Source organism: Callorhinus ursinus, unplaced genomic scaffold, assembly GCF_003265705.2.
Source record: "Callorhinus ursinus isolate GAN/ISIS: 27379988/994484 unplaced genomic scaffold, GSC_fseal_2.0 scaffold80, whole genome shotgun sequence".
In the NCBI taxonomy this organism is placed as follows: domain Eukaryota; kingdom Metazoa; phylum Chordata; class Mammalia; order Carnivora; family Otariidae; genus Callorhinus; species Callorhinus ursinus.
Genome location: NW_027397142.1, coordinates 3106248 through 3120660, shown reverse-complemented (window position 1 = coordinate 3120660; position 14413 = coordinate 3106248). Strand labels below are relative to the sequence as shown.

Sequence of the window (14413 nt, the reverse complement as noted above, 5' to 3'; positions counted from 1 at the left end):
CTTCAGAGACTCTCATTTCCTTGATTTGGAGTACGGTCCTGGCACGCACCTTCTTCCTAGTCAACACGGATAAGTTCGTTTCCTCCAACTGTCAGCCAACATCTGAGGAATGCTTCCTAGGATGGGACTGATTCAAGGGACAGGCACGTGAAGTTTAACCACAAGCCGCACATGCGTATTGTCACCTCTTTTTCAAATGGGTTTGTGGGCAGCATGATTTGGTGGGAAAGTAGAGTTGAAACCAGCTCCTTTTGCATTGTGGCTGATGGCTTTTCTGCCGGCTGACCCAGCCCTGGCACAGGAGACCTCCCCCATGGGGGAGAGAGCAAGGTCTGTGGGCATCCCTTCTTCAAGGTCACGCTGTCCCTGGGCACCAGTCCCCCTGGGGTGCAGACACGGTCAAGCCCCTGCCAGAGAATCCCTTCTCTCTGAGGCCTCGGGATGAGGGAGAGGCATGCGTCAGGTAACGAGTGCATACTGATGAACACATTTCCAACTCCCATTCAGAAAAAAATACATCACTTGAACAAGGGGACTAGCCATTTGCCGTGAGAAATGGGAAGATGCTCACCTCAGAGGTCGGGTGGTGGGAGGAGGACTCTTTGAGAAGGGGGTGTGGACGCTGGCCGCGAAGCGTCAGACCATGGGGGCGCCAGGCACACACGTGGGGGTGCGGGCACCCAGGAGCACGCCCTGTCTGGGGGCCGCACTTGCACACACCGTTGACGTGACCACACACAGGAGTGGGGCTGGCATGCACGCATCCCCCCGGCCTCCCCCTGCCGCTGCACGGACCTCCACATTCTTTCCCACAGAGCCCGGGCGGAGCTCTAGACTACTTTCACACTCAGCTCCAGGAAGCCATTACACTTGATCAGAGTTGACAGTGAGGATGAAACTTATTTTGTGTCCAAATGCGGGAAAGGGGGGCGCGGTTAAAGAGACTTGGCCATATTATGGAAGATCTTGGTTCCTTCATGAATAGGGCCTGTAGTGCTTTCCACACACTGAAGCAGACACTTAAATGTACCACCTCATCATTCTACAGTATTTCCTATAACCTTTTCATGAACCCTATGAGTCGGGCATTTTATTTCCATTATATATATGGAGCAACTGGGCCTGGAGAAGCAAAGTAACTCTTCCGTGATTACACGGGTAAAGGGGCTGCCTGGGAATTTATTCCCAGATTTCTTTGACTCTAAAGTCATGTTCTCTTGAAAATGCTTGCTCAGGTTTGTATTCTGGAAGGAGGAAGGGAGAAGGGGAAGGAAGACGGGAGGGTAAGGGAGAAGCAGCTAGAGGGAGTCCAGTGTTGACCTCCGAGCTGTCCATGGTTTCGGGAAAATGTGTGAAAGTCAGTAACACTGGGAGTCTCCCCCCTCGATGCCATGGTAGAGACATGCAAAGCGATATTTTAAGGACATCACTTTCTTCTACATTTTACATTTCTTCACATTAGAACATTATACTAACAATCCTATTCATGCAAATTCTGGCAGCTGTGAAGGTAGCTGGCTCTCTCAAGTGTGTCTGCCTGGAAGGGCCAGCAGCAGGGCCCCCTGATATAAAAACTTAGTGAAACATTTTATGTTAAGAATGACTAGCTTTAAACCTGCTTTAGCAAACAGATTTGCGTAAAAGATACGTGTCTTTTAAGAATACACTTTTTGAACACTTAGTATGTGGAAGTCAAATAAATTTTCCCTTCAGTTTTAGATCTTTGCATAGGTGAAAACCCTGCTCCTTCGGGATTCTCATTACAACCCTAGCCAGTGCGTGCAGAAGGACGGGGCTCGGCTCCCGCCACAGACAGAGGTCCAAACTCTGAAGGAGGAAGTGAGCACACAGGACAAGGGAGGGCCTCTCCTGGCTTGTGAACCACACCGTAGAAAGGGCATGCCCTTCCTTGAATTCTTCTGCCACTGGCAAAAAGGAAGGAAACCAGATTCAGAGGGCATTGAAAAATTAATTCAACCCTTCTCTGTGATGGGTTGGAAAGCCTGAAGCCAAGACAACATTCAAGTTGTAAATGACAACTAATTCCATCCTGTAGCTCGCATGGCCTCGGGCTTACGGTGAAGACTTTAGGGGAGAAGCGAGGACAGAGAAGTGAGAAATTGGGAGAAATGTACAGATCTGTGTCTTCAGAAGCACCAAGGAAAGCTCTTCGTTTTTGGTCTGATAAGTAAAGTAAATCCTGATAACTTAACACAGACTTATTTTTGCTTTAAAAACACAGTTGTGCTTTCCTCTCTACCCCAAATCTACGTGGACACAAGCCTTAGAATGCGGGCTGCCTCCTTCTCCTGCCATCCGGTGGAGCACCTGCTCAGGTGACTGCTGGAGTTGTCACTAAAGCTGCAAAAACCTGAGGCCTGAAGCCTCAACCATGGTCTAAGACAGATTAGACGTTGACAATATATGAAATGAATTGATTCATTTTCCATAAACGATCGTGACAAAGAGGGAGAGGTGGGTGGTCGAGCGATGCCGGCTTTGGAGATGCTATTTCGGTGCACAGGGTGATGGGACGGCTATAGACCTCGTCCACTGAGGGTTCTTCACCAGTAAACGTAACGAGTCAGCTGCTACAACTTTCAATCGTATAAAAGTCCTCAGGAAAGAAACAAATTAGCACTACTAAAAACCTGATCTTTACAGCTCTAACGTAACTCAAGGGTTGTCTTGAGAGCACGGGGTTTGGAGTCAGCCAGGCTGTACATGAGCTAGGAGATGCAGAGCAGCTACGCCTTACAGCTCTCACTGTAAATGGGGATAGGAATGTTTTTCTTGCAGGCTACTGTGCTGGGGTGTAGGTGCATGGAAGTCAATTTATAAATGATGGCAATTATTATTACTGTGATGATTTAAAAAAACCCGAAGGCAGACCGTTATATGTTGACATTCTCTATGGGGGGATCATCATCATCATCATCATCATCATCAACACTGAAAACAAGTCGTCAACACAGACTATCTCGTCCTCTGGTTTGCAGCTGGTTTAGGTCAGGCTGTCCAAATCTACTTTTTCTAAACTCTGACTGATGCAGTGAAGTATTAACACAATGTATTGAGCATAAGATGCTTTTACAGTTCTGAGTTTTACAAATATATAGAAGATGGAACAAAAATATCTGTCACCTATACTACATTCCATTGTCCTACAACGGGCACACAAATCTCAAGGCATAATCATACTCCTGCCTGCCGTGAGCTTTGAAGATGCAGATCTGCTTGAAAAAATAAGAGAATAATTCCTCCTTAGTGGAAAACATCTGAGTTTATATTTAAAATATGCTTTAAATGAAAAATTCCTATGGATACTTCATTTTTATCACAGTGACTCATCTTAAGTTTCTTTGAACTTGATTTGTCTACTCATCTCACAGAAACTGTTAATCTCATGTGGCTGCATATCTATATACATCTCTCCTTTGTCTGAAGGCCAAATGAAATTATTTTCTCCACGTTTGTTTTCCAAAGAGATGCCCATGTTCTACTTAAACTTAGTAGAAAGCAGATGGACACCGTTGTAAACATTCATGTTGCTGGTTCATGCTCTCCTATTAAACAATACTTTTCAGCAATTCCTGCTGCTTGTTTAAATTCAGGAAAATGAGGATGTCTCCCTCAAATATTCATGGGCAACCCATACAACACCAGCCATAGCACTTCCAGAGCCCCTCGCCTTTCCAGAGGATTGTGAAAGAAGCCCCAGAGGGGTGGAGGAGAGGACCAGGCACGGAACAAGAAGGCTGGGGTGGGGGAGGGGAGAGAGGAGGGGACGGGGGGGGGGGCCCGGGGGCGGATGGGAGAGGAACAGAAAGCCATCCCTGCCTCTCATTCCTAGTTCAGCAGCCCTTCTCCACGTGTCTGACTCAACAAATGGCTTCAGCAAACTTTAACCAGTGTCTTTTGCTGCCTCTGGACTCCAGAGCTGAGCTCCTGATAATGCATCCCTGTGCTGTGCGTGGCAGAGCTACCCAGCCCTGAAAGCCTTATAAAATCATGCATGCTCTCATGTCTGTCCTTCCCACACACAGGTTTGGGTCCCAAATCATGCATTTTTGAGAGACCGGATGAGCTTAGGGGTGCCACTCTATTATGTAGATAACCAGAACACTGTGGGAGTCCTGGGGCTGTCCCCCCCATGCCCCCACCCCTGTACCTGGGAGGGCCACAGCGGATAACAGCGCAGGGAGGGTGGGGAGATAGTCCCGCCCTGCAGGACCTCAAGGGGAAACCTCAGCAACCAGAACAGGAGATAGATGGCTTTGTTCTAGGATGGGGGGCTTCACAAATGGGCAAGCAACCAGATTCATGGGACCCCCTAGAAGCTGGGTACAGTTAGCCAGGGAGGAGCCAGGGAGGCCCCACAACATCAGGGGACTTCACTGTCAGAATCAAGCCGCCCCATTTCCTGCCCTTAATTCTATGAATTAAGCAACTACTCAGGGTTCTACCCTTTCTTTGTTCTGAGTATTTCTCATTAAAAGAAAATGAAAGAATAATCTTACCCATGAGGAATTTTGCTCAGGACATAATATCCAGTGTAGGAGTGTTGGTATATCTGAAACAGACAAGACAAAAGAAAAGAAAGAAAGAAAGAAAGAAAGAAAGAAAGAAAGAAAGAAAGAAAGAAAGAAAGAAAGAAAGAAAAAAAAAAAGCAAGCATTGAGACAAAGGCTGTGACCATGATATTTTTCAAATCACTGTGCATCCTAAAAAACATCAGTGGAGGAAAAGTAGTTAATCAGGAGACCTGGAGGCAAAGTGTTTCGCTTACTTAGAAAGTTAACTTGCATATCCTGTTTATTTTACTTTGTTCATTTGCACATTGTTTACTGGGCAGAGGCTTGATATCGACCCCATAGCTGGCTGGTTTGTGATTAAATCGGGAGCACAGATTCCCAGCTCAAGGACATGTAACACAGGACGAATGAAGAGGTCACCAGAGGCTGTCAGTCAGCTAGACCCAGCACACCAGAAGACCCATGTACTGGGGGAGTTCCCTGTAAATTACGGCAAATTCCATTGTGCGTCCTCGGTGAATACTGAAACCAAGATAGGCTTAATTGGGCAAACTCCTGTCCTTCTGTACAAAGCGATGTGTATCTTTTAGCTTCAGAGAGTGGTCAATAAACTAAGAACTCATTACAAGAGGGAGTGTGGCTTTTAAAACGAAGGTAACAAAAAACAGTGTTTCCAAACTCCTCTAACCCCCAGCCTGAAGCTTCTCTTAAAATCTTGAGCCAGGAGGTGATTCTCTAACCCATAAATGCAATGACTTGAATGCAAGGGATGACCACAAATGGGGACAACGTGCAGTTCAAGAATTCTTGGCATCCTTCACCTCCAACTTTCTGGGTAGAGACCCTCCCCAGAGCTGGAATGTGATGGATTATCTGCAGGGTTGAAGCAAGAACATACCGCACTTCTCTTTCTTCCACGCGTGTAACTTCTGAGAGTCAAAAGCCTGTGTGGGGACATGTTAAGCGACCAGCATTTAAAACCACCTTCCTAAAGGTAATGGGTGAGGCCAAGGGAGATAGGTCCAGTGTGAAGCATGTGGGATAGAGGAATGCACTGGGGTGTGGATGATGGAGTGAGCCTGAGAAAGAGAACAGGCAGCACCCTGCTAAGCTCACTGACTCCCCGCCTCGTCGGGGCGCCTGGGTTAACTTAGAGATAATCATAGTGGATCACAGTTCCTGGAGAAAAAGAATCCAGATATAAAAGTAAACAGCAGCCCTCAAGTCCCAAAGTTCTTTTGCTTCTGAAGATCCTGAAACTTCTGCACCAGAAATACGGGGCCTGGGGTGGCCTATTGGAGGGAGGTGGGTAGGCATCCGACGAGGAAATCTGTCCAAATACTGCTTTCCTTATGAGTAAATAGCCAGTAAGCCAAAGAATCTGAAGGAGAACTTCCGGGCCTGCCCCTGCAATCTGAGAAGGAGCACACAAACCTACTCTGCTGTTTCTGACGTGATGCCTGGTCCTGCTTCCCCAGGAGAAGAAGGGAGGGCTGGTCCTGAGCAGATTCCTGGTCAGAGAGCACCCATCCGAGGACCCTGTGCTTTGACTAAACTGCCTCTGGGATGGACCAGCTCCCTCAGATGCAAGAACAGAAGCTCAACAGGCACACCACCTTTGTCCGAGGTCAGGGCACATGGTGCTGCCTAAACTCTCCCCCAAAGCCACCTGTTCATCCTGTTCATCTCACTCTAGTTTCATGATAACCCATGCAGGCAAAAGGTGACCTTTGTTTGCTAAAACAGGGGAGTGAGGTACAGCAAAAGGGCAGAGGAGAGAGGAAAAGGAGGAGGGGGAGGGGAAGTAGGGGTGGCGCCTAATTCCAAGGGACTTGATGGAATAGAATGTGGCAGAAATCATGGTGTGAGACTTCTGGGATCGGGTTGTAAAAGGTGCTGTGGCTTCTTGCTGGCTCTCCTTTGGATCACTGCTCGGGGGAAAGACAGCCACCATGCTGTGAGGACACCTGAGCAGCTCTAAGGAGAGGTCCATGTGGTGAGCCACCAAGGTTCCTCGCCAGCAGATCGCCAACAGCCCACAAGGAGCTGAGGCGTCTTGCCCACGGCCACACGAGGGAGCTAGGATGCACGGAGTCTTCATCCCTAGTGGAGCCTTCAGGCGATATAGCCCCGGCTGACGCTCTGACAGACCACGAGCCAGAGACACTCAGATAAGATGGTCTTGAATCCCTGACCCACAGTAATTTTAAGATCAGAAGTGTTGGTTGTCTTAAGCTGTTAAGTTTTGGGTAGTTTCTTATACGGCAATAGGTAAATGGTATATCTAGTCTTAATCCAGAGGAAAAAAGGTACCTATTATATCAAATGTGGACATACTTTTAAGTTACTGGACTCCCTCCCTATAAACCTCCTCCAGCCACTTCTAAAACAAACAGATAAAGAAATTCTTTATATCAAAACAGTTTCAGTACAGAAGTGAGTTGCTGGGAAGAACACTCATAGACCAAAAACCCTGAGGGAAGTCTTTGAAATGGCTGTAGAGAATAGTCATGGTGATGCCAATGAAGCTGAGGGTGTAAGCGGCGAGCTTTCATGGAGGTGCAGGGTGCCAGCTCCTCAGCATCCAGGAAGTCACTCAACGCAGGTATTAGCACCCTATTCTGAAGATAGGAAAGTTGAATCCTAAGGAATTCAAATTAAGTTCAAGCAATATTTGATCTGAAGTCTCTCTCTCTCCAATCACTACACTGGAAATTGCCTGAACAAAGGGCATATCTCTTAACTCAAGTTACAAGTCCAAGTTGATTGCTGTCAACCGAAAAATCCAGAATACCAACAGATATAACAAATATGCAAAATTTTGCGGTTGAAGGAATATTTCTTTAATCCCTCTGGAAGCAGTGATTTCAATTCATCCTCTGGTTATGCCATTCCCAAACAGACACCTAGAAGCTGATCTTTGCACTCCTCTTTAAACACACCACTAAATGACTCTGAAATTCAGCCCTGGGAGTATGCAGTATTCTGAGTGCAGCCAATGAGAAAAAGAAGACCAAATTAAAATAATCTTATATGGACAAGGGTAAGAAGATGGGAGAACTACCCATTCTCCATTCTATGGAGAATTCTATGTAGTATGGGGCAAAAAGGAAAAAAAATATGGATGGAAAATGTTGTGAAATATCTGGAAAACTGAATCACTAATTAGAAAGATTCCAACAAAAATGGGACAGAGCCAGAAAGAGACAGGTAAGACCTGAGATGCTGGATCTGCCAAGGATGTATATGAACGAAGCCTTCCAGAGTGAACTGCTGATGCAAATGGGATCCTTAGAAATGAAAGTGCACTTAGGATTTATGTATTACTCTTAAACAATTAGCAAAGGGAGAAGGTGATGTGACAGTTTTCTCTTCGCTCCAAGACGGAACTATCAAACAGCATTCTCTTCCACAAAATATCCTCTCAACCCAGAGCCAAAAGAACCACAGGCATAAAAGAGACTACTCTTTAAAGAGCAAATGCCTTATCTTGAAAGGAATAAGAAAAAAAAAAGCTACATCTCCTTGAAAGAATTTGTTCCTTAGAAAGATAAAGCCTTCCCCCCGCCACCCCGGTCTCTATCTGTTGTATTTATGTTTCTTTCTTTAAAATAGTCTCTGAATACTTTTTTTTAAAAAAGATTTATTTATTTATTTGACAGGGAGGGTGAGAGAGCACAAGCAGGGGGAGCAGTAGAGGGAGAGGGAGAAGCAGGCTCCCCACTGAGCAGGGAGCCCGACATGGGACTCAATCCCAGGACCCTGGGATCATGACCTGAGCCAACCATCTGAGCCACCCAGGTGCCCCTGAATACTTCTGATCATTGGAAAAAAAGTACAGAGTTGGAAGTTAGTAAGACTGCATTCAGTTATTTTTCTAAGAGCGCACTTTTAGAAGTTCACAGATTTGAGTTACTTTGGTTTCTTCTTCACTATCAAATTTCCCTTGGAAAATTAATATATAAGGACTTGTTACCCAAAACACCATTCACAAGATGGGAAAGCAATTTCAGCAAATTTTCTTTCTGCTATATCATGAAAAATAGTTGCTATTGGCTTTCAATAATTGGAATAAAAATAACCAGTCAAAAGTCTCTCATGGGGTGAGTTCACATTTGGCTTGCTTCTTCCATTTCTGAAACATCTGCCCACACTTCTTATATTTTCTCCTTCTCTGCTCCCACGGAGCCATACTTTCTATTTGTCTATGGTCTTCACTACCTCAGCCTCATCATACACACTCATGCCCCACCATGCACACTCATGCAGACTCACTTTGTATCTTCTTCTTCGATGAAATCATCCACTCCTGTAGTTTTAAACCAGATTTCCACCTAGACATCCCTACCTCATGCCTCACAAGCACCAAAAACTCAATATTCTCCAAAATAAACTCTTCAACAACCCTAAAAACGCGGTTCTCCTTTGATATTTCCTATCTTAGTTGGTGGTTTCATCATTCAGTATACTGAGCTAAAAACAAAGTTCTCCTTGACTCCATTCTTTGCCTCCCTTGACTGCCTGCCCCAGTTCAATCTACCCTCCAATGACACTGAATTAACTTCTTTAGTCCTCCTCTAATCCACCACCCAGTCTTCACCTCTATAGTCTCACTGCAGACCTCCCCTCCAGCTTTTCCCTCCTGCAGAAAGAAGCTACCAGATCCCTTTCCAAGATCAACCTCTGAGGTTTCCACGCCACTCCCTTCTGCTCCCTGGTGAACCTCATGACTCTTGCCTTATAGGTTTTGTAAAAGGCCCTGCCTTACAAGTTTCCCCACTCCCTGTCCCTAACTACCTCTCCCAAATTTGTAAAATAGAACTCAAATCTCCCTTAAAGGATGGCGGAGGAGTAGGGGACCCTATTCCAACCAGTCCCTTGGACTGAGCTGGATATCTACCAGACCACTCTGAACACCCACGAAATCAGCCTCAGTTGTAAGAAGATATATCTGGATCTCTGCGGTGGTTGGTTTCGAGGTATGAAGCAGGGAGCTGTGATTCTGGGGGCAGATATCAGAAGATAAATGGAAGTGGGAGGGAGAATTCGGGATCCTGCACCGCTGGAGCACAAAAGTCTCCCGCGCTGGGGACTGGGCACAGACTCGCAGACCAGTAGTGGCGGGGAATGGACTTTATGGCAGCCCGCCAGACTGAAACCTGGAGTTGCGGGGGCACACGTGTGAACTGGGGGCGGCTGGTGGTTTTAGGAGCACAAAGGGCAGAGACATGCCTGGACCTGGAAACGAGGGCTGGGAGTGCAGCTAAGGGGTGCACAACTGAGAACGCTGCAGTTTATACCAGCACAGACAGAAACAGAGACAGTGTGGCCTGGAGAGCTCACTGAAGAACAGACTGTGATATATCTGTTCTGAGGCAGAGGGTTGGAAACAGTCTCTTTTGCTCTCTCAGAAGAAATGCGGAAAGCCACCAGGGAAAGCTGCCAGAGAACAAAAGCCGCCAAAAGCCGCCAAAAGCCGGATTTCACGGAGCCCATCCCCACCCCCAGGGGGCAGGACAACTCTGTCCAAACAGGGTTGCCTGAGTAACAGCGCAGCAGGCCCCTCCCTGAGAAGACAGGCTGGGAGAACAAGAGGCCGACAATTCTAAGGTCCCTAAAAAACAGGTGCACACTGCTTGGGTTGTGGTCAATAATTTGGACTCTGTACATTCCTTCAACCACCCTTCAACAGAATGACTAAGAAGAGGAACGCCCAAAAGAGGAAAGACTCAGAGACTGACATCTGCCACAGATTTACAAATGGATACAGATATAAGCAAGATGTTGGAAATAGACTTCAGGGTAACAGTTATGAAGACGACAGCTAGAATGGAGAAATCAATTAATGGCAACATAGAGTCTCTAAGGGCAGAAATGAAAGCTGAATTGGCAGAATTTACAAATGCTATCAGTGAGATCCAATCTAATCTAGATAATCTAACAGCCAGGGTAAGTGAGGCAGAAGAATGAATTAGTGATCTAGAAGACCAACTGATAGAAAAGAAGGAAAAAGAGGAGGCCTGGGAGAAACAGCTTAAAATCCATGAAAACAGAATTAGAGAAATAAGTGACACCATGAAGCGTTCCAATGTCAGAATTATTGGGATCCCTGAGGGGGTAGAGAGAGAGAGAGGACTAGAAGATATATTTGAGCAAATTGTAGCTGAGAACTTCCCTAATCTGGGGAATGACACAAACATTCATGTCCTAGCGGCAGAGAGGACCCCTCCCAAGATCAAGGAGAACAGACAAACACCCCGGCATGTAACAGTAAAACTCGCAAATCTTAGAACCAAAGAAACCATCTTAAGGGCAGTTAGGGGAAAGAAGTTCCTTATGTACAGAGGGAGGAACATCAGAATAACGTCAGACCTATTGCAAGACCTGGCAAGCCAGAAAGGGCTGGCAAGACATATTCAGGGTACTAAATGAGAAGAACATGCAGCCAAGAATACTTTATCTGGCAAGGCTGTCATTTAGAATGGATGGAGAGATAAAGAGCTTCCAAGACTGGCAGAAACTGAAAGAATATGTGACCACTACGCCAGCCCTGCAAGAAATAATAAGGGGGGGGTTCTATAAAAGGAGAAATACCTCAAGAGTGATATAGGACAGAAATTTACAGAGACAATCTATAGAAACGAGGACTTCACAAGCAACATGATGACAATAAATTCATATTTTTTCAATAATCACTCTCAACATGAACAGCCTAAATGCTCCCATAAAGCAGCAGAGGGTTGCAGATTAGATAAAAAGACAGGACGCATCCCTATGCTGTCTACAAGAGACTGATTTTGAACCTAAAGATACATCAAGATTGAAAGTGAAGGGATGTAGATCCATTTTCCATGCCAATGGACCTCAAAAGAAAGCGGGGGTAGGAATTCTTATATTAAACAAATTAGATTTTAAGCTAAAGACTGTAGTTAAAGACACAGAAGGACAGTATATCATTCTTAAAAGGTCTATCCAAGAAGAAGATCTAACAATTATAAATATCTATGCCCCCAACATGGGAGCAGACAACTACATAAGCCAACTGTTAACCAAAATAAAGAGTCATATCGATAATAATATGTTAATTGTAGGAGATCTTAATACTCCACTCTCAGCAATAAATAGATCATCTAAGCAGAAAATCAACAAAGAAACAAGAGCTTTGGATGACACACTGGACCAGATGGACCTCATGGATATATACAGAACATTCCACCCTAAAACTACAGAATACTCATTCTTCTCGAGTGCACATGGAACTTTCTCCAGAAGAGACCGCATACTGGGTCACAAATCAGGTCTCAACCGATACCAAAAGATTGAGATTATTTCCTGCATATTCTCAGACCATAATGCTTTAAAACTGGAACTCAATCACAAGAAAAAATTTGGAAGAAATTCAAACACCTGGAAGCCAAAGACCACTCCGCTCAAGAATGTTTGGGTCAACCAGGAAATCAAAGAAGAACGTAAACAATTCATGGAAACCAATGAGAATGAAAAAAACACATCTTTCCAAAACCCATGGGATACTGCAAAGGTGGTCCCTCAGGGGAAAATACACAGCCATCCGAGCCTCACTCAAAAAAATAGAAAAATTCTGAATTCACCAACTAACTTTATATGTTAAAAAACTGGAGAAAAAGCAACAAATGATGCCTAAGCCACACATTAGAAGAGAAGTAATTAAGATTAGAACAGAGATCAATGAATTAGAAACCAGAAACACAGTAGATCAGATCAATGAAACTAGAAGCTGGTTCTTTGAAAGAATTAATAAGATCGATAAGAGAAAGGACCCAAATTAATAAAATAATGAATGAAAGGGGAGAGATCATGACTAACACCAAGGAAATAGAAACACTTATTCGAAATTTTTATCAACAACTATATGCCAATAAATTAAGCAACCTGGAAGAAATGGATGCCTTCTTGGAAACCTATAAACTCCCAAGACTGACACAGGAAGAAACTGACAACCTGAATGGGCCAATAACCAGTAACGAGATTGAAGCAGTGATCAAAAACCTCCCAAAAAATGAGTCCAGGGTCGGATGGATTCCTTGAGGAATTCTACCAAACATTCAAAGAAGAAACAATACCTATTCTCCTGAAGCTGTTTCAAAAAATAGAAAACAGAAGGAAAGCTTCCAGACTCATTCTATGAGGCCAGCATTACCTTGATCCCCAAACCGGGCAAAGACCCCATCAAAAAGGAGAATTTCAGACCGATATCCCTGATGAATATGGATTCCAAAATCCTCAACAAAATCCTAGCTAATAGGATCCAACAATACATTAAAAGGATCATCCACCATGACCAAGTGGGATTCATCCCTGAAATCAGTTGCTTTCTTATACACTAACAATGCAACTGTAGAAAGAGAAATTAGAGAATCGATCCCATTTACAATAGCACCAAAAACCAAAAGATACCTCGGAATAAACTTAACCAAAGAGGTAAAGGATCTATATTCTAGGAACTACAGAACACTCATGAAAGAAATTGAAGAAGACACAAAAAGATGGAAAAAGATTCCATGCTCATGGATCGGAAGAATAAACATTGTTAAAATGTCTATGCTGCCTAGAGCAATCTATACCTTCATCGCCGCCCCGATCAAAGTTCCAACGACATTTTTCAAAGTGCTGGAACAAACGATCCTAAAATTTGTATGGAATCAGAAAAGACCCTGAGTCGCCAAGGAAATGTTGAAAAAGAAAAACAAAGCTGGGGGCATCACGTTGCCTGTTTTCAAGCTATGTTACAAAGCAGTGATCACCAAGACAGCATGGTACTGGCACAAAAACAGACCTATAGACCAATGGAACAGAATAGAGAGCCCAGATATGGACCCTCAACTCTATGGTCAAATAATCTTCGACAAAGTAGGAAAAAATATGCAATGGAAAAAAAGTCAGTCTCTTTAATAAATGGTGCTGGGAAAATTGGGAAGCTATATACAGAAAAATGAAACTAGACCATTCTCTAATACCATACACAAAGACAAACTCAAAATGGATGAAAGACCTCAATGTGAGACAGGAATCCATCAAAATGCTAGAGGAGAGCATAGGCAGTAACCTCTTTGACATCAGGCACAGCAACTTCTTTCAAGCTACATCTCCAAAGGCAAGTGAAACAAAAGGGAAAATGAACTTTTGGGACTTCATCAGGATAAAAAACTTAGGCACAGCAAAGGAAACAGTCAATAAAACAAAGAGGCAACCCACAGAATGGGAGAGGATATTTGCAAATGACACTACAAAGGGCTGATATCAAAGATCTATAAAGAACTTCTTAAACTTAATACCCAAAAAACAAATAATCAAGTCAAAAAATGGGCAGAAGCTCTCTGGAAACAGTATGAAGGTTCCTCAAAAAGTTGAAAATAGAGGTACCGTATGACCCAGCAATTGCACTACTGGGTATTTACCCCAAAGATACAAATGTACGTGCACCCCAATGTTTATAGCAGCAATGTCCACAATAGCCCAACTATGGAAAGATGTCCATCGACAGATGAATGGATAAAGAAGAGGTGGTATATATACACAATGGAATATTATGCAGCCATCAAAAAACCATGAAATCTTGCCATTTGCAACGACATGGATGGAACTAGAGGGTATTATGCTGAGTGAAATAAGTCAATCAGAGGAAGACATGTATCATATGACCTCACTGATATGAGGAATTCTTAATCTCAGGAAACAAACTGAGGGTTGCCGGAGTGGGGGGTGGGGTGAGAGGGATGGGGTGGCTGGGTGATAGACATTGGGGAGAGTATGTGCTATGGTGAGCGCTGTGAATTGTGTAAGACTGATGAATCACAGACCTGTACCTCTGAAACAAATAATACATTATACGTTAAAAA

At 44.3% G+C, this 14413-nt stretch overlaps 1 protein-coding gene across 5 annotated transcripts in view; it reads right to left on the bottom strand.

Moving 5' to 3' along the window:
- Nucleotides 1–14413, bottom strand: part of DPP6 (dipeptidyl peptidase like 6) — a 949209-nt gene that overhangs the window by 189443 nt on the left and 745353 nt on the right. For all 5 annotated transcript variants that reach the window (XM_073887499.1, XM_073887496.1, XM_025862147.2 and 2 more), the window contains exon 6: nucleotides 4521–4573. In XM_073887499.1, the coding sequence (XP_073743600.1) occupies nucleotides 4521–4573 (53 nt within the window). The remainder of the gene's footprint in view (nucleotides 1–4520; nucleotides 4574–14413) is intronic.